The 26,550-nt window shown below is 34.3% G+C and overlaps 3 protein-coding genes across 3 annotated transcripts in view; 1 reads left to right on the forward strand and 2 right to left on the reverse strand.

The window, feature by feature from the left end:
• Window positions 1–14,876, reverse strand: part of LOC133326312 (CKLF-like MARVEL transmembrane domain-containing protein 4) — a 35,468-nt gene extending 20,592 nt beyond the window's left edge. The window contains exon 1 of the mRNA XM_061534982.1: window positions 14,733–14,876. Within this exon, the coding sequence (XP_061390966.1) occupies window positions 14,733–14,876 (144 nt within the window). The remainder of the gene's footprint in view (window positions 1–14,732) is intronic.
• Window positions 14,877–17,309: 2,433 nt separating this feature from the next.
• LOC133326318 (lectizyme-like) lies at window positions 17,310–18,137 on the reverse strand. Its single transcript, XM_061534986.1, has one exon. It carries the CDS (start codon window positions 18,135–18,137, stop codon window positions 17,310–17,312), a length of 828 nt encoding a protein of 275 aa, XP_061390970.1.
• Window positions 18,138–19,473: 1,336 nt separating this feature from the next.
• Window positions 19,474–25,246, forward strand: LOC133326319 (transmembrane protease serine 9-like). Its single transcript, XM_061534987.1, has 2 exons — window positions 19,474–20,295; window positions 24,405–25,246. The coding sequence occupies exons 1-2, from the start codon at window positions 19,474–19,476 to the stop codon at window positions 25,239–25,241; spliced, it is 1,659 nt and encodes a 552-aa protein (XP_061390971.1). The 3' UTR covers window positions 25,242–25,246.
• The last annotated feature ends 1,304 nt before the right edge of the window (window positions 25,247–26,550 follow it).

Genomic DNA, 26,550 nt, shown 5'->3' on the forward strand with positions numbered 1-26,550 from the left:
TTATCAGAATCTTAACCATCATATGGTGGATAGAAATGGCACACCAAGGTGTGAGAGAGCACCTCTTAGGTCCTTTTTAAACACAATTTGGGATCCTTAATAGCATGCGTTTTGTATTGTTGTACCCTCCTCCATAAAGTGCAGAGTTTTTTATACCCTCAGCCTTATGGCTAATGATATATATACATTTGGATACGATTAAAATGTGTCTCATGGAGATATTATTTTAACCCCATGTGACCAAAATCCGTTTCAGACAATTTGGAGTCGATTTACAAATGCCCGTCCATCTATCTGGCCGGCTGGTGCGCACGATAACTCTCGAAGGGAGTAACCGATTTCATCCAAACTTTGTTCATCTTAATATTTCTTCTAAACTTAGTTCAAGTTCGATGATGGGGAATATCGGTCCACTCCTTCCGATACCTACCCCACATAATGGTCAAAATGAATGTGAAAAAAATGAATTTTTTAGAATATAATGCGAACGAACTATCCGATTTCATCCAAACTTTGTAAACCTATTGTATTTATTAAGCCTCGATGAAGTCCTAGGATGGAGCCCATTGGTCCACTCCTTCTGGTACCTCCCCCTTAAACGATCACAATTTTCAATATTTATAAATCCAATACCAGGCAAATGGAATGTCCGATTTGAACCAAATTTTGCACAACCCATTATTTTAACGATGTCTAAATCAGGTCCTAAAAAGGGGATCCATTTGTTCACTCTTTCTGGTACCTCCCCCACAAATGATCAAAATTTTCAATATTTATGAATCCAATATCAGGCGAATGGAATGTCCTATTTGAAACAAACTTTGTATAACCTATTATCTTTACCAAGAATAGATCAAGTTTGAAGATGGAACCCATTGGTCCACTCCTTCTGGTACCTCCCCCACGAAGGGTCAACATTTTTAATATTTATAAATCTAATATCAGGCGAATTTAATGTCCGATTGGAACACAATTTTGCACAACCGATTATCTTTATCTTTATTTGCACAACCGATCAAAGGTGGCACCCGTCTGTCATCTCCTCTGGTACCTCCCCCAAAAAAGGTCAATATTATACAAACTTGAAAAATGTTTGAAGCAAATTGAATAATCGATTTGAATAACATTAAATACTAATCCTAATTGATAAAAACTTCGAAGACCTCCGTAAACTACAGGCTGAGGGTATATACCTGTCGGCAACACCGACTGGCACTTTTTTAGTTGTTAAATTTGTCATTCCGTTAGTCATGTCCGTCCGTCTGTATATTGAATTGTCACGATAAAGCTTACTATACTTAACATAGAGCTAGATAGTGCATACAGTGCTACTACTCATGGGATGTTTGGTATAGAAAATAGGATATATCGGTCGACATGTTGTACATCCCCAACTCAAAATATACGATATTTTTTTACGATTTTTGGCACGTTATTCAACCGACGTAGCCTTAATTTGGTACTTGGTACATGGATACTAATTGCTTAAACATTTTCCTACTAAAAATAATCAGTATTGGCGCCACTTTTTATCATAGTCCGCATATAACAGTACCCTACATTATCCGGTATTTTGGGAATTATTACATGGTTTTTCTACCGATTTGGCTGTAATTGGTATTTTGGGTTATCATGGAGTAATACATCTTCCTAACAAAAAAGATCATTATTGGTCCACTTTTTAACATAGCCACCATAAGACGATACCCCAAAATATTCGCACCTTTTTTTGCGATTTTTGACACGTTTTATAACCGAATTTGCTGTTATATTGGTACCATCTTTAAGAGAGCCTGCATAAAGAAGTAACTCCCAAATTTCGGTATTTTAAGGAGTATGGGCACAATTTTCATCCGAATTGGACGTAGCTCGATATTTTGTATTCTCATTGGGCGGCACATATTTTCCCCAAGAACTATCAATATTGTCCCACTTATTAGCCCCCATATAACGGCACCATCCATTATCCGGCATTTTGAGGATTATGATTGGTTTCTTAACCCAATTGCCTCTAGTTGGTGTCAAATTTTCCTTTCCCATATTATACGAAAGTCCCGAACGATTAAAGGTATTTTAAATGTCCACCTCATGGTGGAGCAGGCTAACATTATAAATTATTAGTCAAACGATCGCAAAAAATTTAATTGATTCTATAAAAAATATCATAAAAACATGTTGAAGACTTCGGCTTTGAACTCTCTCTGCACTTGGCAATTTTATGAATGGCGACGATATTTTGCAATCCTAATAGTAATAATAAACATAAATAACAATTAATGACACCATTAGCAGACTTTCAAATGCACACACACACACATTTAACGTACATACAGTGGTCGGAATATTTCACTTTTTAACACAATTTTTTTCATATTTGATATTTTTAATTCTTATTGGGTGTCAAATTTTCCTACCAAAAAATTATAATCGAAATCTATACCGGTCCGCATTAAGGTATAACCTCCATTTCAAATTTTACCGGTCCGACTTACGGTATAACCTCCAATTTTCGGATTAGAAGTGGCTGTAAATTGACATTTTGGGTTAATAATAATTCGATTAATAAGTTTTCACAGAAGCGTTTCAATAGAAGTCTATGTTTCCCCATAACCGCCATGCTATGGTCAGGTCCCATTTTGCAACACATTTGGCTTTCTTTTCCTCGTCACCATTTAGCAAAATTATAAAAATTATTTTTTATTTTATTATTGCTCCGATTATTATTAATATTTAAATTTGTTATTTTTAACTTTTTTTATTATTATCAAGTTTTTATTTTTAAAATTCCTTTCAGGGTTTTGATATTTCGAACAATCATGTCTAAAATATATTAAAAATTAAACCCCATATGCCGACCACTGTAAACAGAAGAAATAATGTAATATTTGCCATTTTTGCTTAAATGACACTATGCTACAATGCCTCATAAAGTATTTGAAAGCGAAATAAATTTGTATGTATGGCGTGAGTGCGTATGTCATACATACATAAATACATTTTTCGTAAATTCAAAACTATTGAAATTTTTAAGTGGGTGTCGTCTGTTCCGTTCGCTGAAACAAAGTCATTAAATAGTTGTCTAGTTTGTCATTATGGAGGAGGAGTAGGATACTAGATCTGACGCTGGCGTTTATTGATCGCTAAAATATGCCATATTTTATTTTTTAAATACATGACCAAATTTAAAGTTGTTTAAATGAATGAATTTTATATTTACAAAATAAAGGAGATTTTTAGATTTTTTTTATAAATAAATTAACGTTAGGTGTGACTCCTGTAACGGATCTTATAGTTTTATAAGGCCCTCGAAATATTTTCTGCATACCAGGCCTTATAACAGGTTTGTTTATATGATTTTTTTTTATAAGTTTTAAGAATACCAGGTGGTCTTATAGAAGCCCAAGTAATTTTTTAGAAAATCAAATGATCATTGAGAAGACCAAGCGGTCTTATACCAGATTTGTTTGTATGACTTTTTAAATTTTTGTAATATTTTATTTTTAGCACAAGAATATTATATAATTTAAATTTTTTTTTAAATATTTATTTGTTTAATTTAATATACATTTACATATTTATATATTTTTAATAAAAAACATTTCCTCATACTACATACTTGAAAATTTTTGATATAACGTATACGAGAATCAATAAACAATAATAACAACCATTAATCATGATGATATAATTTTTGGTATATAAACAATAAATTAAAATTGAGCAGGTTTTGAGTATTTTTTTTAACCGATGAGATAATTTTTTTCAAAACTGACATTTAGAAAAAAAATATATAAATAAACATGTTATGTTATCTTTTGGTGCAGCTATTGTGATGTCATGTCAAGGAATCTGGTCAAAACAAACATCTACACATTTTTTTAACAAAACTCAGTGTTTTTATTAAAAGAACAAAACAACACAAGTTATTTGACAAAATCTCTCACAAATACAATTTTCCTTTTTTTGATGCTGGATATATGTAAAGTCATTTGTATATACATACTTATATTTGTGTGTATTTTATTTTAAATGGATTTTTTTGTTATTTATATAGATATAAGAATTTATGCATTCATTAGCCAATGCTGATGTTGATGACAACATCAACGTCGTTTTCATCATGGCTGCATCATTTTTTAATTATAGAATCTAAAAAACAACAACAACAATCTAAATTATTTCTTATACAAAATGAAAACTTTTAAAAAAAGATAATTTAATTTATTTCGTTGTAGTTTCTTTGACTATATATCTAAAAATATTTAAAAATATAAAACGTGACATATACTGTGCACAGTGGGCAAAGAATGTGGAAATTTCAAAATTGAGGAAGTTTCTTTATATACAAAAACCAGTAAGGAAAGAAGTAAAGTTGGATTGGGCCGACTATCTGATACCCTTCACTACGAATGTAAATATGTAATCCTTATAAGCAAATCGGACTAAAATACATAACGGAGCTATATATAAATCTTGACCGATTTTCGCGACACTCAACACTCATAACTCTGGTCTCAATTCAGTACTTTATGCATAATTTCGTGCAAATCGTAAGAAATATTGGGACTTTGGTCCTCCATTAACATAAAATCGGACGAAAATATATATGGGAGCTATATCTAAAACTGAACCGATTTTCACGGAACTTAATACACATCATTCTAGTAATAATTCAATATGCTATGCCAAATTTCGTGCAAATCGAAAAAAAAATATATGGGCATTAACATAAAATTGGACGAAAATATATGTGGGAGCTATATCTAAATCTGGACGGATTTTCGCGAAACTCAACACACATCATTCTAGACTTAATTCAGTACGCTGTACTAAATTTCGTAGAAATCGAATGAAATATAGGGGCTTTGGGACTCACTTTATATAAAATCGGATGAAAATATATATGGAAGCTGTATCTAAATCTGAACCGATTTTCACGAAACTTAACACACATAAATTTAGACTCAATTCAGTATGCTATGCCAAATTTCGTGTAAATCGAAGGAAATATAGGGGGTTTGTTTATCCATTTACAATAAATCGGATGAAAATATATATAGGAGCTATATCTAAATCTGAATCGATTTCCGGCAAACATAACATACATTATTCTACACTTAATTCTGTACGCCATGCCAAATTTCGTGCAAATCGATAGATATGTAGGGGCTTTGGTACACCATTTACCTTAAATCGGACGAAAATATATATGGGAGCTATATCTAAAGCTGAACCGATTTTCACCACATATCATCCTAGACTTAATTTAGTACTATATGCCAAATTTCGTGCAAATCGAAAGATATATAGGGACTTTGGTGCTCCATTTACATTAAATCGGATGAAAATATTTATGGGAGCTATATCTGAAACTGAACCGATTCTCACGAAACTTAACACACATCATTCTAGTCTTAATTCAGTATGATATGCCAAATTTCGTGCAAATCGAAAGATATATAGGGACTTTGGTGCACCATTTACCTTAAATCTGACGAAAATATATATGGGAGCTATATCTAAATCTGAAACGATTTTTCCCAATTTCAATAGTGTTCGTCTTTGGGCCAAATAAATGAACTATGCCAAAATCATCCAATTCAAATTATAAATGCGACCTGTACTTTGTTTACAATTTAACATAGACAAACGTACGGATGGACGGACATGCATAAATCGATTCAGAAAGTGATTCTATGCATTTTCTCAAAAGGAACCATGTGTCTACCTCGTTTCCTTTTGCCTGTTACAATCATATGTACAAAGACATAATGCCCTGTACCACAGGGTACAAATTAGCAGATCAATTGAAATGTCCCCGGCCTATGACATTACAGGGACCATTGATATTAAATTTGTGCGAACATTGATATTAAATTTTTAATTTCATTTTCAATACCTCGAAATTTTGTTGAATATTTTGAAATATTTTATAGGTAAAATAATACCTATTATTGGGAAAGCTTTTATAATTTTGGTCAGCTGCAAGATCATTTTGATTTCTATAAAGGCCCTTTGCATTTAAAAGGATTTCTTGACTCTTTGATCTGCTATTAAATACCAACTGTTCGAGCTGAGTTTCCTTTCCCCTGCTCCATTTCTTGTATCTTCACTGACCTAATCACAATGACACATATACATAAATTCCCGTCTATGTATTTTACAACTCACTTCGACTCATAAGGCCAATAGTTCAATTAATGATAATTGTATTAAAAAATTTGCAGCCAAGCAACGACAAAAAAACTACAAGAAAAAATATCGTTTTCACTTTCATTTAATACGAAATATAAAACAGCAAGAAGAAAAACTCAAAAATAAAAAAACTCACATTGATACCATAATAATCGAACAAGTTACCATATATGGTTAGAATATTTTGTGTTCTGCACTGGATTGACAAGTGTTTGGCCACTAGAGGGGAGGAATTTTAAAATCAACATTGAAAGATACGACGACTATCATGAGCGTCGTCTTGTTGTGAATGGCATTTATTCGCCTCTGATCAATGAATGCAGTAAAAAAAATTGAATCATCATCATTTGGAATACAAATGGAATATGTTGGCGTTGATCATGATGATCATGTCCATGATGGTGGTTCGGATGATGATGATATTGTTGTTGCTGATCGATCGATCGCCATCATCGCCATTGACACGATGACGACAGCCACATTGTGCATCACCTTTCAAATTAAATTATGCCAGCAATTATATTCATCGATATGGGAATGTAGTCATAATAAATTATTTAAGAATGTGTAAACATTTATAGATGCAAAGATAATTTTTTCCGAAATTCAAATGGAATGACATAAATATATGTGTTTGGAGGACTTTATATAGGAAAAATGCCTTCTAAAGGGTTTTTCGAGTTGGAATATATTTTTTAAGTAATTCCAACCTTAAAATGTATGAAACATAATCCGGAATTCTGTCCAAGATAAGTTGTTGCATTTGTGGCTCTGAAAAGTCTAACTTCAAAAAAATACCGCTTATTGGAATCTCCTGTAAATAACAAGGATAACACAAGTCATGTTATAGAAAACCACTTGCTTTTGTAAAAACCCATACCGGGTCTTACAGAAGGCCAAATGGTTTTATAGAATAGCAGCCGATTTAATAAAGACAAAGTTACCTTAGAGAAGACCAATTGGTCTAATAGAATCCCAATGGTATTACTGAAGACCTAATGGTCGTATAGAAAACGATGTGGTGTTATAGAAGACCAAGTGTTTGAATAGAGGGCCATATGATAGAACATCAAAACGTTTTATAGAATACCAAATAATCTCATAGAGAATTAAAAAATAGTTTTGGAGGACACAAGGTGTGGATTTATTAAAAAATCGTTTTCTCACAGGATTTTTTAAAAAATAGTTTTTCCTACACAAGGCGTATTTTTTAAAAAAGCTAACTGATTTTTTAAAAAATAGGAAAACAACTGGATTTTTTAAAAAAAGTTTTGGGCTCCCAACAAGAAATTTTTTAAAAAATAGTTTTGGGCTCCTACACAAGGCGTGGATTTTTTAAAAAATAGTTTTGGGCTCCTACACAAGGCGTGGATTTTTTAAAAAATAGTTTTGGGCTCCTACACAAGGCGTGGATTTATTAAAAAAAAATAGTTTTGGGTTCCTACACAAGGCGTGGATTTTTTAAAAAATAGTTTTGGGCTCCTACACAAGGCGTGGATTTTTTAAAAAATAGTTTTGGGCTCCTACACAAGGCGTGGATTTTTTAAAAAATAGTTTTGGGCTCCTACACAAGGCGTGGATTTTTTAAAAAATAGTTTTGGGCTCCTACACAAGGCGTGGATTTTTTAAAAAATAGTTTTTTACACAAGGCGTGGATTTTTTAAAAATATCCTACACAAGGCGTGGATTTTTTAAAAAATAATTTTTTACACAAGGCGTGGATTTTTTAAAAAATAGTTTTGGGCTCCTACACAAGGCGTGGATTTTTTAAAAAATAACAAAGGCGTGGATTTTTTAAAAAATAGTTTTGGCTCCTACACAAGGCGTGGATTTTTTAAAAAATAGTTTTGGGCTCCTACACAAGGCGTGGATTTTTTAAAAAATAGTTTTGGGCTCCTACACAAGGCGTGGATTTTTTAAAAAATAGTTTTGGGCTCCTACACAAGGCGTGGATTTTTTAAAAAATAGTTTTGGGCTCCTACACAAGGCGTGGATTTTTTAAAAAATAGTTTTGGGCTCCTACACAAGGCGTGGATTTTTTAAAAAATATTTTTGATATATATATATATATATATATATATATTCTATATATCTTATATATATATTCTATATATCTTATATTTATAAAAGATCAAATGGCTTTATAGAAGATCACGTGATCTTTTAGGAAACCATGTGGTTTTATAGAAGATCACGTGATCTTTTAGGAAACAGTGTGGTTTTATAGAAATATATCCCTCTTTTGCTGCAGGACCGGCATAAATAAAAAAATCGATTTTGCAGAAAATGCTTTTTAGAGGTTCAAGTGTTCTTATATATAAAATCAAGTAAGCCAAGTGGTCTTGCTGAAGACCAAATGGTCTTGCTGAAGACCAAATTGTCTTGCTGAAGACCAAGTGGTCTTACTGAGGACAAAGCATGGTAATATAGTATGATATTACTGAAGACCCCCTGTTTTTATATAGCTTTTTAGTAGACCCGCAGGTCTTATAGTAAGCCTACATAGAATGCTAAATGGTCTAATATGAGTTCATGTGGTCTTATAAGAGTGGTCGTTCATAAATCCACATCGCCCTCTAAAAATCTCCCCAAGGGGAAGCCATTTGCTAATCACACACACCCACGCCACTAGATGGCGTGGAAAATATAATCCGTAATTTTGATTTAATTGTTTATCTTACAAAAACTTAATATTTCCCCGCAATCATAAGATACATTTTTTGTTGTTGTATGTGTGTGTTTTTTTTTAAATAAAATTTAAAATGTGTTAACTTGTCGTTGTCACTTTTTTCACCAGGGCATTTGGTTTTGATTTTATCTGGTTTTTTGATGGCGGTTTTGTAACACATTTTGCCATTCCATTGAGCTCACTGCCAAATTTATTTTTTGTTTTTTTCGTCTTCTTTTTTTAGTTAATTCTATAAAATTAGAATTCTATCTTTTCATTTATCATTGAAAAGTAAAACAAAAAAATAAAAGAGAAACGCATACACACGCAAATCTGATATACAAGTAGTAATGGGCAGGGGATTTGCAATAAAAAAATCGGGGGGAAAGACAAAAATACAAATTAAAAGAAAATAATGAAATAAAGAAATATATGGTTTAAAAAAGAGGAAAGGAGTGGGATCAACTGCCTGTGGAAACTAATTAAGAAAAGGAATATTTTGCCAACTTCAAAAATAATTTTAAGAAAGTCAAACCCCTTCGAATTTAATACAGATTTCAGGTGGAAATTTCACATTCAGTGCTACACCTTTTTCATAAAACTTATATACCCATCATCGTATAGGTCTACCTATTTAATAAAAAATAAAAATTTCGTTTCCCGTTCTTTGAAGTGACGACAGTCAAAATTTGTTATTTTTTTCTTTTTAATTTCATTCTCATGATATTGTCATGCCACATAACGTTTATTAGCCCCACTATCTCTTAGACCAAGTTCCGTTCACACCTGCATGATAATGTCAGGGTGTTAGAGTAATAGTTGTTGTACTCTGTTTTTTTTTTTTTTATTGCCATTGACAAATAAAAAATATACAACAAAAAATAAAATAAAAAAATTGCAAAGTTCAAAATTTAGAAAAATCAAATACTAATTTATTTTTGCTCCCAATACAGGTGGCCAATATTTGCGGTTGAATGTATTGAAATATTTAAATATTTGGTTGTTGTTGGTTTTTTGGTTATTGGCCCAATAATAATTGTATATTTTTATAAACAACAACCACACACACACTTTGGCTACTCACAAGTGCCGAAATGTGCGAGTGAGTGGGTCACATCAATTCTTCATTGATTTTTTTGGTCTCGGTTTGGGGCTGTTGTCTGTGGTGGTGCGGTGTATAACAAAAAAATAAGCGCTAAAATTTTGAGAAAACAAACAGCTGCTATATATTTTGTGTGTTTTGTTATTGTTGTTGTGTTTTTTTATTATTTTCCCAGTCCAGTTGAATAAACAATATAAATATGGTCATCCGTATGATCATTAAGGCGGCAGGGTGAATCATGTTGTTGTTTGTGTTTTTATTGCAAAATTCAAATATGTATTAGAAATAATTAAAAAGAAATATTTTCAAATATTTATTAAATAATATAAAAAACTGAAACATTAGGGACACCAAAGCATATGATTGGGAAAGGGGAGATAATTAGGGAGTGCAGTGAACTCTCGATAATGTGAACACTTAAATTGGCATTAAAATGTTGAAAAGTTCAGAGAATTAGCGGTGGATTAGCTGGTCGAAAATATGCACAAATTCGAAAATATGAACTACCCCGACATTAATTAGTTGACATTATCGAGAGTTCGCTGTTTTGGATGTTCACACTATCGAGAGTTCCCTGTATATAGAAGACTTCTACAAGCTAAGTGGGATTTTCTAAAAGTCAAGAGTTTATAAATAAGAAAAGTGTGGATCCATTAAGAAAAATAATCTATTCTATTAGATTATCTGATAATCTATTAGGCCAGTTGGGCTTCTTATAGGCGTTCCATTAGACCAATAGGTCGTTTTTAGGACCTATTGATCTTTAAGTAAACTTATTGGACCTCTTTGGAGCCAGTTGTTACTCTGTCTGATCTCTTGATGATCTCAAAGACTAAATGGTCTTCTAAAAGTCCAGTTGGTCTTATATAAAAAATAGTTTTCAATAAGAATAATATATCATTTATTTGACCACTTGGACTTTTATATGACCACATAGTCGTCCATAACACGGCTTGGTCTTCTAAAACAATTTGTCACCCATTTGACCGGCTGGGCTTCTAATAGACCAGTTGCCCTTCTATAAGACCACTTCATCCACTATAAGTCTCCTTGGTTCTCTATAAGATCACTTGATCTTCTATATTGGCCCTCTATAAGAATATTAAAAACATCTAGGCCTTGTGTCCTAATGGTCCTTGAAAAAAAATATTTAAAAAAAATCTACGCCTTGTGGCCTAATAGTCCTTGAAAAAATATTTAAAAAAATCTACGCCTTGTGGCCTAATAGTCCTTGAAAAAAATATTTAAAAAAATCTACGCCTTGTGGCCTAATAGTCTTTGAAAAAAATATTTAAAAAATCTACGCCTTGTGGCCTAATAGTCTTTGAAGAAAAATATATAAAAAATCTACGCCTTGTGGCCTAATAGTCCTTAAAAAAAATATTGAAAAAAATCTACGTCTAGTGTCCTTGAAAAAAATATTTAAAAAATCTACGCCTTGAAAAAAATATTTAAAAAAATCTACTTGGATCTTATAAGAACCCTTGATCTTCTATAAGACTAATTGGTCCTCTATAAGACCACTTGTAGTCATTGAAGAAAAATATTTAAAAAATCAGCACCTTGTGGCCTAATAGTCCTTGCAAAAAATATTTAAAAAATCTACGCTTGTTATTAGTCTTATAGAAGACCACTTCGTCCTCTATAAGATCATTTGTTTCTGTATAAGATCACTTGGTCCTCTATAAGACCACTTGGTCCTCCATAAGACCACTTGTATAGGACAAGACCACTTGATTGATGTTCCCTGCAATATAAAAGTCCTCAAAAAAAAGCCGTACTTAACCCAATATGAACCCCTTTGTGGATTCCCTAAAACTTGAGTCCATAGTATCATAAACTGTTAGGGATCCCCATGAGGTGTGTGTAACCCTGGACCCCCACGCATTCCAACCTATCCGAGGTAATGGGGCTATCATCTATCGTTGCATAAAAACCCGCCACCTTGAATTATGGTTGGTGTCCTTGCTTATTTTAGTGTTGCCTTTCTCTTCTTGGTGTCGCTATCTCCTAATATTCCATTTATTTTCATTATTAGGTGTCCGTAACCCTTGGATCCAACGCATTGCAACCTGTCCTAGGTAATGGGGCTACCATCTATTGTTGCCCAAAAAATACGCCACCTTGAATTATGTTCCCTAGTTGGTATCCTTGCTTATTTTAGTGTTACCTTTCTCTTCTTGGTGTCGCTATCTTCTGATATTCCTATTTTGCTATATATTCTCATGTGTTGATGCAGGAAATTATACAGGATTTTACTTCGAGGGGCCCACTAGTATAAAATGAAAAAAATCGCTGTTGCAAAAATAAATTTATGATGTGTCCGTAACCCTAAAGCCCCACATATTGCAACCTATCCTAGGTTATGGGGCTACCATCTATCTTTGCTAAAAATAGTGTTGCCTTTCTCTTCTTGGTGTCGCTATCACCTGATATTTGTATTTTGATATACCTTCATGTGTTGATGTTAATATCGAGGTTGAGTATTAGAATTCCATTTATTTTCATTATTAGGTGTCCGTAACCTTTGGGCCCCACGCATTGCAACCTGTCTATAATACGGCTACCTATCTATCTATCTATCATTGCCTTGAAATACGCCACCTTGAACTGTGTTCTATGGTAAGTGTCCTTGCTTATTTTAGTGCTGCCATTCTCTTCTTGATGACGCTCTCTACTGATATTCACATTTTGCTATATATCCTCATGTGTTAATGTTTATATCGAGGTTAATTATTTGAATGTAATATATTTTGATTATTAGCCCATTAAAATATATAGTACCTTTTCCTATCAAAAATTCCTAATTTTCTTAGAATAAATAATAATAATTTTTTTACCATTAAGTCACAGTATTCCAATTGTCTGTCTACATTTGGTAAGGATTTGATTAACTTCTACGTCTATGACGGTGCTTGCCATTCGTGAACGCACGAAGGACAAAATAATTTCCCTGTCCTGTGTACAATTAAAGTGAAAAAGTGGGTGGGTGTGTGGTTAGTAATAAAACTCTAAGTATCCCTCACATAAACTTGTTGTGGGAAACAGCAAAACAACAGTTTTTCATTTCAGTTATTAAATATTTAATGGGAAATTAAATGGTTCGTTTTTTTTTTTCAAGTACATAAAACAAATGGACAAGGTTAATGTTTATATGCCATCATTGGGCTAATTTTATATTGTTTTTATATGAGACCACTGATATTCTAGACACAAAAGACATTTTATTCTTCAAGACATTCTTGATTTCATTCAATTAATTATGGAAAAATCCGAAATGAAAAAAATGTTTGGCAAACTCCTCCATAATTCTTATCAGAATTAATTTTTTCTCTCTTTGATATGATCGTTTCATTTGTTGTTTGGTTTTTGATGTTTTTTTACCTTTGTTTGATATACTTCTTTTATTTTTGAAATTTCTAATTGAATTTTCAAAGATTAGATATAGGTACAAAATTTTTGGGTTATTTTTAAATAAAAAAGCAAACAAAAATGAATGGTAACGATTTTTTGTTAATCTCTTCAATTAATTAAACCCAGTCGCCAGTTGAAAAAAAATAAAAGGGCCAATACTTTCAAAGTACCCAACTAAAATTGGGGCACAATATAAGTTAACGTTGATAAAAAAACTAAATGATTTGAAAGCCTTTTGAATACGTTTATCGGTAAATTAGGTTTCTATAGTTGAATGATATTTTGTAATTAATTTGAAGCTTTTCAAATAATGTCTTTTGTAATAGGGGGCTTTTTAGTTTTTGTTAGTGACGTCGATTTACCTGCATTAAACAGAATAGCATTTAAATTTATTGTATATCGGTCATAATTAAATTTCGCATGATAACAGGGCATAGTATCGAAACTCCGCCAGCTTGAATCTTGGAGAATGTGTCTTGTCGCTGACAGTGTTTTAAAATTCTAATCGTTTATTTTTTTTTTTCAAAAAGTTCCGGTAGAACTTATCGATTTTCATAATATTCAGACCAACAACAATTTTTTTTTTTTAATTATGTTACAGTTTGAAAAAGTTAAAAATTTGGCATTGAAATCGTTCTTCTTATTTCAAACCTGAGGCATTTCAAATAAAGTATTTCTTAAATTTGATTCAATGTTTTACCAGTTTTGTGGGTTCAAGAACGGGTTTTGAGTAAAAAGTTGTAAAACTTTTAAAATTAGTAGATTATTTTAGGTTCTGGAACGGAACAATTGATTTGTTTCTATTGGGAAAAAGTCGTTCATTATTTCTGAAAGGCAGATTTGAGGGTTGTATTTAAAGTTTTTACAAAAGACAAGTTTCCAGTTAGCATATTCAGGTTTAACAGCTGATTGTTTAAATCAGCTGTTTTATGCATTTTGTAGATCATATGTTTTCTTGCAAGATTTGTTTATCAAAATTTTGACACGACAGAACTCAAATACACAAAAGAATTTCCAGCGTATTTTTCACAGAAAATAAACAATCACACCTAATGTGTCAAATAAGCTTCAGATCAAGATTTTAAATGTTGTTGAAAAAGGGTTAGACTTGAATATCCATCCATATGGAGATTTGATTTGAATATTTTTTTTCTGTTTTTTTTTCACAGTTGTCTTTTAAGATTCTCAAAATTTATATTTTCCATTGAGTTGGATATATTCCACAAACAAATTACATTGCTATTCCAATCAACACAACTGTACTTAAACGGAATTCTTTACAATTTCACATTCAAAATTATTTTTTTTTTTAATAAAAAATCATATACATATTTTCCAATTATCAAAACTTACAAATTGTACAAGTTTAATAATGCCAGGAACCGTTTGGAAATATCCAATATTAATCCTCAGGGCCGACAAACCGCCACCTGTACCACCGGGAGCAGTGGTTTGTGTGGTTTGGGTGCGTTCAACGGTAATTACGGTTTCCACCATTTTGTTAAGATATGAAAATTATTATTTTTTTAATATTAAACAAAAAACTGAATTTATTATTTTTTATTTTTTTAGTTTCGAAAAATTCGTTGTTTTTTCTCTTTTAATTTTTGGTGTCAGGTAATATGACGTTTTTATCTTGATTCAAAAATATTTATCGTTCGTCGTCGTTTCACTTGTTTGTTTTGGATTTATTTTTTTGATTTTTCTTCTTCTTCTTGTTTTTCTCCTCTTGGCTCTTTTTCTGTTAACTTGATTTTGTTTTCCCGTCCAATTGCTTCGTAGACAACCAATATGAGCGACGCACGTTTTATTACTAGCACGACTAGCCAGCCTTACTAATTTCAGTTGCCTTGTTTCTGGCCTGTCTGAAACACAAAAACAACAACAACAATAAACCACTCGATTATTTGATTCTGCTGCTGCTGCCGCTGCTTGCCTCACTGACACTGTCAGTACACGCAATAAGTTAACAAGACAACAACAACACAACTGCGGTCGCAGTTAACGTTGACGTTACGCCTGCCTTTGTAGTTGTTATTGTAATTATTATCGTTGTTGTAGTTGTTGTTGCAATTTGGTATCCACAATTCTACTACTACTCAAATCTCTCATTGAAAATTCAAATTACCTCTTTCGTTGTGTGTGTGTGTTTGTGTGCCAGTCAACAGGTATTTTTTTATTGGGGATTTGTTTGTGTTTTCTCTCTCCCCCAAAAAGAGTTGAACGGTTTTACTCTCTCGTTGCTTGTTTGGGGGATCTCTGTTATTGTGGAACATATGAGATCATTTGTATCTTCTTATATGTTTCATTCTCCATGTTATTGTGTGTGCATATTTGAATGCATCGATTAAACGTTTTAACTTTTTGAATCATTCAGATTCAATACAAAATCGTAGTAAATATAACAGTGGGGTAAAAATGAAAAGAATTATATCTTGCTCTGGCATTAACTAAGATTATTGACTTCGCTCGAAAATTAGCAAAATGGCGGAACTAGGAAAATTATGTTTTGTAAAATCGCATATTTTCGACCTTCACCGATTGGATTTATCCTAGTTCATATGTTGTAGGTCCAGAATAATTGGTCAAAACTTGAAACCGATTGTTTTCATAGTTCAGACCTGTCGTGTCCGCAAAATCAATCGTTTATATTGTTCAATTTCCAATTGAAATTTTAAAGAGACATTCTTGAAATGTTATTGGTTCGTACCGAATTTTTTGTGGGAGAGGTGGAAATTTAAAATACCTAAAATCGTTAGGAATATTCAAAATTTAACTTCGAGATGCCTTACTTTCTTTTTCCACTGTAACATTTCAATCATTTTTATAACATGAACCATGAGTCGAAGACCCCACTTCATGTCCGTCTGATTTGTTAAATGGATGGTAGATCGTTGAAGAGAATATTACGCTTTCAAGAAGTCTTTATAGGACCACATATTTCCTATATAACCATAATGCTCCATTTTCGGATTAAAAAGGTTTTTGTCCGATTTTCAAATCGAAGTGGCTTTAATTGTGTACTCCATATTTGTATACCCTTCACCATACTGTGGTAACAGCCAAAAGGAAACGAAATAGACACATGGATCATTTTGAGAATATGCATAGAATTAGATGCGTCCGTCTGTCCATGTTTCCATAAATTTGTCCCATAGTACGCAGACGACTCTGCCCCAACGGAAATTAAATTTATCATATGTTGCAGAAAGACATGAGTATGTTCCTTCGTGAGTATGGTTTAAAGCTGACATTGTTCTTTGTTGAAGTTTAGTCCCCATGCAAAGATCTAATTCCGATTAAGTGCATGTCTTGACATAGGGCCATACAAAGGTCCCTTTCAAATGTTCTTAATAACTTAATTGTCTGACATAACCCCTATGAAACGGTAGCGTTCGATTTTTGGTCTTTTCGAGGTTTTAATGAAATTTTCTAAACGATGTGTCTGTAATTTGGCGTTCCATTTTCTTGGTGCGTAAAATGTCCTGTCCAATTTTAGATTTCTGTCGAAGTGCATTTTCCAAACGAAGTGGCTGTAATTGGTCATTTAGGGTTATTGGAAGAACGTTATTAATAATTTATTTGAGCTTATATCTATCTTGATGTGATGTTGGAAGTTATCAAGCTTCTACCGTTAATATTAAAAAACATTGTGCCACAAATGAAAAGTCCCCGGTCTGGTAAATCGATGGCGACCATATTCACCCTATGTAATGTTAACCAGGTTAGGTTGAAAAAAGGGTGGATGATACCACTTAATATCCAACATGAGAAGGACATACACATAAGCCAATTGACTTCTCCCAGAATAAGTATAGCCACATCCCTTACGTTTTCGATATATAGTAAATATAATAAAACACATTTATTGTTTTTTTTTCAAATGATCGTAATTCAATGTTCAATAAATTTCAATACGCCCCTCCAGCCTTAAGCCATGTAGAAGGAAGTTTGGACATTTTGAATCCATGGAATATAGGCAGAGACACGAGTATAAATCGATGGCATTTGAGCCATGCCACATGGGATGTAACCCCACGAAACAATACCAATCAACTCAGCATCACCCTTGGTGGCGAATTCCTTAACCAATGGACCACCAGAATCACCATTGCAGGCCGAAATGCTTTGTTGCAAAGAATCGGAGCACACATTAGTTTCATGCAGAGGAGCATCAGCTGGCAAAACTTCCTTGCACTTATTGAATTCAACAATTTCGGTGGTTACAGTTTGCAAAGTACTGGCAGCGGAGAATGAGAAAGCCTTAGGTTGTCCCCAACCATACAAATGGGTCTCACCATCGTGGATTTCTTCATAGGCTGGCAAAGCAACAGGTTTCACCCATTCATTGAATTCGAAAGGTTCCGACACATGCAAAATGGCAATATCATAGGGACCAACACCACCGGTATACTGTTCATGGACTACACCATAATCGACAACACGAGCTTGGGTCTTTTCATCGAAGGTAGTACGTTTATGGAGACCAGCAACAATACCCATACCCTCTGGTTTGCTAATGCAATGGGCAGCGGTCAGGACCCAATTTTTGTTAATCAAGCTGCCACCGCAGATGTGTGAGTGCTTGGCAGTGCGACTCAACGACACAATATAGGGGGCAGAGTGGGGTTCAGCATCCTCGCCCTTAATAATGTGGCCGGTGGCAAAACTGGGGATTAAACGTTGGGCCACCGATGACAAGGACCCGGCATTGGCACAGGCCACCAACGCCAAAAGAACCACCACAAAAACTTTCATGTTGTCACTCTAGAGAAAGAAAAGAAAACTGATTGATGTTCGATGTGTAGTTGATGAGGTCTTTTATACTACTCCCGATTTGCTAAAATCGCCTATCTGGAGTTTAGTAGTCAAGATTAGTATTATTTTGTTTTGAGAATAAGATTTACAACCATCTCTATCAGCAGTAAATTTGTAAAATGTTTATAGGGTTACGGATTTGGCGATGCATCGGCGATTTAATTTCTTATCAATCCGATAATGGCGATGCAATATCAAATGCATTTTGAAGTATTTGTTATTGAATTGAAATTAAACATCGTTAATCTTAAAGGGTTTGCCAATTCTACTCCCATACACAATTCACAATACAAATTGATGATCTAGAAATAGAAGAAGTTAGGCAGGTAATTTATAGCTGGTTATTGTATAGCCAGGCGGTATAAACTTAGATATGACACCCTTCCGTGGAAGGAGGAGCTCATTCAGATGCTCTATAGACGAAATACCTTCTATAGACCCTTTCGTGGAAGGAGAATCTCATTCAGATGTTCTATAGACGAAATACCTTCTATAGACCCTCTTTAGACCCTTCCATTGAAGGAGGATCTCATTCAGATGTTCTATAGACGAAGTACCTTCTACAGACCCCCTTTAGAACTCTTAATTATAAGACCCCTCCGTGGAAGGAGGAGCTCATTCCGATGTTCTATAGACGAAAGATCTTCTTCAGGCCTTCTATAGACCCTCTTTAGAACTCTTATAACCAGAATTAATTTCTCTGGCCTTATACAAACAATATACCTTCTTCAGACCTTTTATAGACAAAATATATTCGTTAGGTCTTCTATAGACAGAAGACATCCTTTAATTCTACTATAAAACAAAGGTTTTCTACAGATGTTCTTTAGATAGAAGACCTTCAGGTTTTCTATAGACAGACCATTTTTTTCAGACCTTATATAGTGCGAAGTTTTTTTTTCAGGACTTTTAAATTATAGGTTATTTGTTATGTAGGCCATTCCTCCCTATAACGATTTTTTTAATAATTTTATAACAATGTTTTCAAAAATGTTTAAAAAATTATTGCATGGCCTCTATCGATTTGATAAGCAGTCTCACAATCGATGCATTCTAAATTTACGATCATATCAATAGTCTGCAAAAATATTGACCGTTCGTCTGCCCAAACAAAGATATGGTTGTAAATCTAATTCTCAAAACAAAATAACACTAATCTTGACTACTAAACTCCAGATAGGAACTTGACTAAAGCCAATTGGGAGTAGTATAAAAGTCCTCTACAAATACACATCGAACATCAATCAGTTTTCTTTTCTTTCTCTAGAGTGACAACATGAAAGTTTTTGTGGTGGTTCTTTTGGCGTTGGTGGCCTGTGCCAATGCCGGGTCCTTGTCATCGGTGGCCCAACGTTTAATTCCCAGTTTTGCCACCGGCCACATTATTAAGGGCGAGGATGCTGAACCCCACTCTGCTCCCTATATTGTGTCGTTGAGTCGCACCGCCAAGCACTCACACATCTGTGGTGGCAGTTTGATTAACAAAAATTGGGTCCTGACCGCTGCCCATTGCATTAGCAAACCAGTGGGTATGGGTATTGTTGCTGGTCTCCATAAACGTACTACCTTCGATGAAAAGACCCAAGCTCGTGTTGTCGATTATGGTGTAGTCCATGAACAGTATACCGGTGGTGTTGGCCCCTATGATATTGCCATTTTGCATGTGTCGGAACCTTTCGAATTCAATGAATGGGTGAAACCTGTTGCTTTGCCAGCCTATGAACAGATTCATGATGGTGAGACCCATTTGTATGGTTGGGGACAACCTAAGGCTTTCTCATTCTCCGCTGCCAGTACTTTGCAAACTGTAACCACCGAAATTGTTGAGTTCAATAAGTGCAAGGAAGTTTTGCCAGCTGATGCTCCTCTGCATGAAACTAATGTCTGCTCCGATTCTTTGCAACAAAGCATTTCGGCCTGCAATGGTGATTCTGGTGGGCCATTGGTTAAGGAATTCGCCACTAAAGGTGATGCTGAGTTGATTGGTATTGTATCGTGGGGTTATATTCCCTGTGGCATGGCTCAAATGCCTTCGATTTATACTCGTGTCTCTGCCTACATTCCATGGATTCAAAATGTCCAAACTTCCTTCTACATGGCTTAAGGCTGGAGGGGAGTTTTGAGATGCGTTTAACGATGAAATAATAAAAGAATTTACGAACATTAAAACAAATTGGAACTATGATTTATTATGTTTTGTATAAAAGGGGAAGGGTTTAGACTGTCTAATTAAAGTCACTTCGATTGGTAAATTGGCCTAGTATTATAGAAATCCTAAAATAAGACTTGTCTCCTATAGGAGAACAATGTAAAAACGTTGACTTACATTAAATATTTTCTGCAAATATATTGCTTACTCTGCACGGAACACGGAATATTATATTACAGCCACCTCGACTAAATGCTGATAAATTCTTAAAAATGCATAAAATAGATATAGATATATGGTAGATATACCAAAACTTGGACCGATATATCAATACCGAATATTCCCCGAGTAACGACGACTCTTGATGTATTAAGTGGACTAATTCAATATATTCTCTATTTAATGGTGGATGGCATAAAAACAATATCTATAGGAGATATTTGAAAACCGCCAACCATTCACAACTACCTCCTGCACATTGAGGAACCAAGAAGCCACGATGTCTATTCGTTGAGCCATTCCCAATACTTTGTGTAACTTAGTTTGATGATGGTGTAGCACACAGTACATACATATTGAAATCGCACTAATGCTGGTAGTTATCCCTTGTCTGAACATAATATATTTGTGTCAATGCGAACTCCGTCGGAGCATCTACGCTAAACTGTAAATGCAGTTCAAAACACCCCCTGAAATTTTATTGTAAACCACCACCAATTCATTTTTTCTATTTTGGCTACATAAATATTAACCTATCGCGAACGAAATCCCGTGACGATCGGTCTATAATATCGTTCACAAGTAATAGTAAGCTGAACCTTTTCTGGAAACAGTCAGTTCGTTGAAATATTACAATCGACTTATGCAGATGCTACAAACTCTTTTAATTCCCACCACAACACTTTGAAATATTGACTACAATATATATGCCCTGTGTGCTGTACCATCATCATACTAAGTGACACAAAGTATTGGGAATCGGAAACTCATATACAATATATACAATTCTACTTCGAATTGGCCATGTCAATCTACTGATGTCAATATTTAAGATATAAATTTAACATTGGGCCATGCTATATATAGAATGTTTGGTATGGGTCTTGGAACATTTACGATTCTCAGAGTATAAAATATTCCTCTTAAGACATATGGAAGCTAAGTCAAAACTCAAATTTATAATGATATTCGAGTTTTGACTTGGCTTCCATATAAAAGTACCGATACGTCTGGATATATTATAGGCCTTAATTCCCAATCGAAGCGGGAGTAAATTGCAATTATATTTTATCCGTAGATAACTGATCTCCCTGTAGTAAAAATCCGAATATCAGTCTTTGGTTTAGAATAGTCTCCATATAATTATCAGTTTCGCCATATTTAGTAAATTTTTAAGACCCTAATCGACATTTCCCCTTTATTTCCAATATTAAAAAATCTTTTTTTTCAAATGTTCGTAATTTTTATTAATTCATCGTTCAACAAATTTCAATACGTCCTTCCATCCTTAAGCCATGTAGAAGGAGGTTTGGACATTTTCAATCCATGGAATGTAGGCAGAGACACGAGTATAAATCGAAGGCATTTGAGCCATGCCACAGGGGATATAACCCCACGATACAATACCAATTAACTCAGCATCACCTTTGGTGGCGAATTCCTTAACCAATGGACCACCAGAATCACCATTGCAGGCGGAAATGCTTTGTTGCAAAGAATCGGAGCACACATTAGTTTCATGCAGAGGAGCATCAGCTGGCAAAACTTCCTTGCACTTATTGAACTCAACAATTTCGGTGGTTACAGTTTGCAAAGTACTGGCAGCGGAGAATGAGAAAGCCTTAGGTTGTCCCCAACCATACAAATGCGTCTCACCATCATGGATTTCTTCGTAGGCAGGCAAAGCAACAGGTTTTACCCATTCATTGAATTCGAAGGGTTCCGACACATGCAAAATGGCAATATCGTAAGGACCAACACCACCGGTATACTGTTCATGGACTACACCATAATCGACAACACGAGCTTGGGTCTTTTCGTCGAAGGTAGTACGTTTATGGCAACAATACCCATACCCACGGGTTTGCTAATGCAATGGGCAGCGGTCAGGACCCAATTTTTGTTAATCAAGCTGCCACCACAAATGTGTGAGTGCTTGGCGGTGCGACTCAACGACACAATATAGGGGGCAGAGTGGGGTTCAGCATCCTCGCCCTTTATAATGTGGCCGGTGGCAAAACTGGGAATTAAACGTTGGGCCACCGATGACAAGGACCCGGCATTGGCACAGGCCACCAACGCCAAAAGAACCACCACAAAAACTTTCATGTTGTCACTCTAGAGAAAGAAAAGAAAACTGATTGATATTGTTGGTGCAATTTTTGTGAACTTTTATAGTACCCGAAAATTTGATTTGGAGTTTCACTTCGGTATCAGGAGTCTAGTAATCAAAATTGCTAATATTTTTTTGTGGGGTTGGAATTTTGATTTACAACCATCTCTTTGTTTGGGCCACACGATCGATCAATGACGTTGTGCCAGTCGGCTGCTGATATGGTCTTAGATTAAGAATGCATTGACGATTATCTTTCTTATCAATTTGTTCGATTTTCCAAAATATTTTGGATTTGACCACACAAAACAAAACACTTTTTTTGAACTTTATCATAGAATTGTAAATAAACCATAACATTAGACGGAGTGCAGTCTGGGTTTCCCAAAGAACTACCTAATTGAAAAAAAGCAGAATGCAAAGCAGCCAACTCTAAAGGTTTTGAACTCGTTATATCCTCTAAAAATACCTTTACATATAGCCTTAGCAAAATGTAGTGACAATTGCCCCTAAAAAATATTAAAATATTCGAACCTCTCAATGTATTTTAGGATATCCTACCATATCCGATCACATTCACCATTAAAATCATGACAATGTAAAGATCAACAGCTCCTCCCTCATACAGAGGTAACTTTTCCGGAGTATTTATTAATAGAGCAAACATAAACGTCACGAAAGTATACCTCCATGTTTTGTCATGGGCCTCACATATTTCTCCTGGTATTTTTAGTAGAATTTTCCGATCGATGTTGCTGTATTTAGGAATTTTTGGAATCTCAGAAAATAAAATACCTTCTTGTAGAAAATTTTTCAGTATAGATCCATGGTTTAACATAGCCTCATAATGGAAGTTCATAACAAACTGATGCTGATGAAATTTGGCATTCCGATTTCTCAGAAGATACAACATTTCCTGACAGAAAATGTTCATCGTAGAGCTATGTGTTGACATAGCTCTCCCAAGAAAACCTAATTTTTATTATTTTTAATTTTTTTTAATAGAAAATACATCCTCAGGTGTATCATATAAAACTCACGATCTAGTTTGGTATTTTTGTCCCGAATAAGACGCCACATTTTCCAATCGAAAGGACTGCAATTAGGCATTTCAAATTCTCAGGAAATACAGAGTATTCAGACCTTTGGATATGGTTTGTAACAACGGCATTGGGCCGGCGAAATTGATCGCTATAAGCAATCTGAAAATAGGAGATAACGTTTTTTTTCGGAATTTTGGATATCCTTACAATCGAAATGCTTGAAAAAAGGTATCATTATGAACTAATATACCTATTTTTTCTTAGCTCCCATGCCTTGAGGTTCTTATACAAAATACATTGATATATGATAATATCCATATTAGAAAAAATAATAAAGCCAAGTTATCTATGGTCTACAAGGGATAAAACAGGACCTTCATTAAAAAAATCCCATATTACACAAAGTCATTGCATTTTATTCCCAAACCTTTTTTATTTCTAGAAATAATTTCCAGAAAAAAAATAAATAAACAAAATATTTTTAGATCTCTTCATTCATAAATCATCAAAGAAATATCACAGTTATTGATTAGGTTCCACACACCAACAATTTGATAAGAACGAACTACGTTCGTCTATACCCAAAAAATCCACACTCTCCCGTTTTGCTATATAAACCCTTGCAAATCGCTACTCCGGTATCAGTCAGTCAATTCATAAAACAGTAGCAAAAAAATTAGTAGGAAACTATGAAAACTTTTGTGATCCTTTGTGTCTTGTTTGTGGCTTCGGTCAATGCTGGTCATTTGTCATCGGCGGCCCAACGTTTGATACCCAGCTTTGCCACCGGTTACATCATCAAAGGCGAAGATGCTGAACCCCATTCCGCCCCCTACATCGTTTCGCTGAGTCGTACCGCCAAACACTCACACATCTGTGGTGGTAGTATTATCAACAAGAATTGGGTCCTAACAGCTGCCCATTGCATTAGCAAACCGGTCGGCATGGGTGTGGTGGCTGGTCTCCATAAGCGTACCAATTTCGATGAAAAAACCCAATCTCGTGTTGTCGATTATGGTGTAGTCCACGAACAATATACCGGTGGTGTTGGTCCCTATGATATTGCTATGTTGCATGTGTCGGAACCTTTCGAATTCAATGAATGGGTGAAACCTGTTGCTCTACCCGCCTACGAACAGATTCATGATGGTGAGACCCATTTGTATGGTTGGGGCCAACCTAAGGCTTTTGTCTTCTCCGCTGCTAGTACCTTGCAGACAGTCACCACTCAGATCGTTGAATTCAATAAGTGCAAGGAAGTCTTGCCATCTGATGCTCCTCTGCATGAAACCAATGTCTGTTCGGATTCTTTGCAACAAAGCATTTCGGCTTGTAATGGTGACTCTGGTGGTCCATTGGTTAAGGAATTCGCCACCAAAGGTGATGCTGAGTTGATTGGTATTGTATCGTGGGGTTATATCCCCTGCGGTATGGCCCAAATGCCTTCGATTTATACTCGTGTCTCCGCCTATATTCCATGGATTGCTAATGTCCAGAATAATTATTACAAATCGATTTAAAGGAATTTGGATTTTTGTATGATGAAATTGAAATAAATACCGGAATTCCTAATAAAAATTATGAAAAAATAAAAATAATATTAGTTTTTATTGCGAGGGACCGTGGGTAATCTTAATAAAATATTGAAAATCATTTAATATCTCGAAATTTCCTAAATCCTCATATTGTGGCTTATATGTTTACTATGGACATGATCTGCAGATGTTGACAGTGTATGGCATGCCGGGTTATTTTCTCACAGACAATTTCCAATATGAGCCGCTTATTTTGAAAGCGGTTAAGTCCACTTTTTCATATATGGAGCTATTAAAAGGTTTGGATTTGATTCCTTTCAAAAATATTGTTATACCATAGACAGACGACAGCCTTAATTTGCATTAAAAAGTTCTTAATTTGAATTAAAATTTACCCCTGACAGACGAGAGTTTCTGCATTTATGAACCAGTTTTTTGTTTCAAAACTATTGTTTGTCTGGGTGTAGGAAGAAAATATTGACATTTCTTTACAATATTTTTTAGGATTAGATCTTTTTGAAATTGATACATGGCAGGAAGGAAAACTAACAGCTATAATGAAGATAAAACAGCTCCAAATTTGAAGAAATGTTGAATTTTGCCTTTATTTTTAATTTTTATTTTCGTAAACGTAAACAAATTTGACAACAATCAATTTATTTTCTACAGCAATGCCATATTGAAATTGCTTAATTCATTATAAATTCAGTTTGATTTTGTGCATTAACAACACATAAAAATGAGGATAATGTACAAGTTAATTTGAATTAAGGCTGTTAATGCAAATTAAGGCTGTCGTCTGTCTAGGCTATTAAGTAGTTTTAATTTAGTTTTTTTTCGACAATGGCTCCATATAAGGGTCCTATCGATTTTTAGGATTTTGCTAGTTCAGCTGCATTTTGCAACCGAAGAGACCCCATACAAAGCTTCCATTCTAAATTAATAGCAATAGGCATATGTCCATACGCGAAATAGGCCGAATTTGTTATTCCGGGTTATTATCAGGTGAAAATTTCTTCCCAGAAAATTCACAAAATATGACCATATCACTCATATAAATGTCCCGCCCCAATATGGTATCTTAAAGAAAGTAGAGATACTCTAATCGAATAATTCTGGCATGCAGGGTAAAGAAAATTATTAACAAAGGTCCTTCCAGTTTTAGCTTTTTTCATGGGTCTAGGCATTTTTTCAAGCCCCTGTGGCATTCCAAGTTCATGTTCGGTATTTTGAAAGTCCTACGACCAATAAAAATGTCTGACCAACTTTAGATATTTTTCTGATTGATATAGAT

The sequence above is a fragment of the Musca vetustissima genome, unplaced genomic scaffold (assembly GCF_032173495.1).
Source record: "Musca vetustissima isolate MV318-11 ecotype Yass unplaced genomic scaffold, APGP_CSIRO_Mvet_v1 utg12681, whole genome shotgun sequence".
Lineage (NCBI taxonomy): Eukaryota > Metazoa > Arthropoda > Insecta > Diptera > Muscidae > Musca > Musca vetustissima.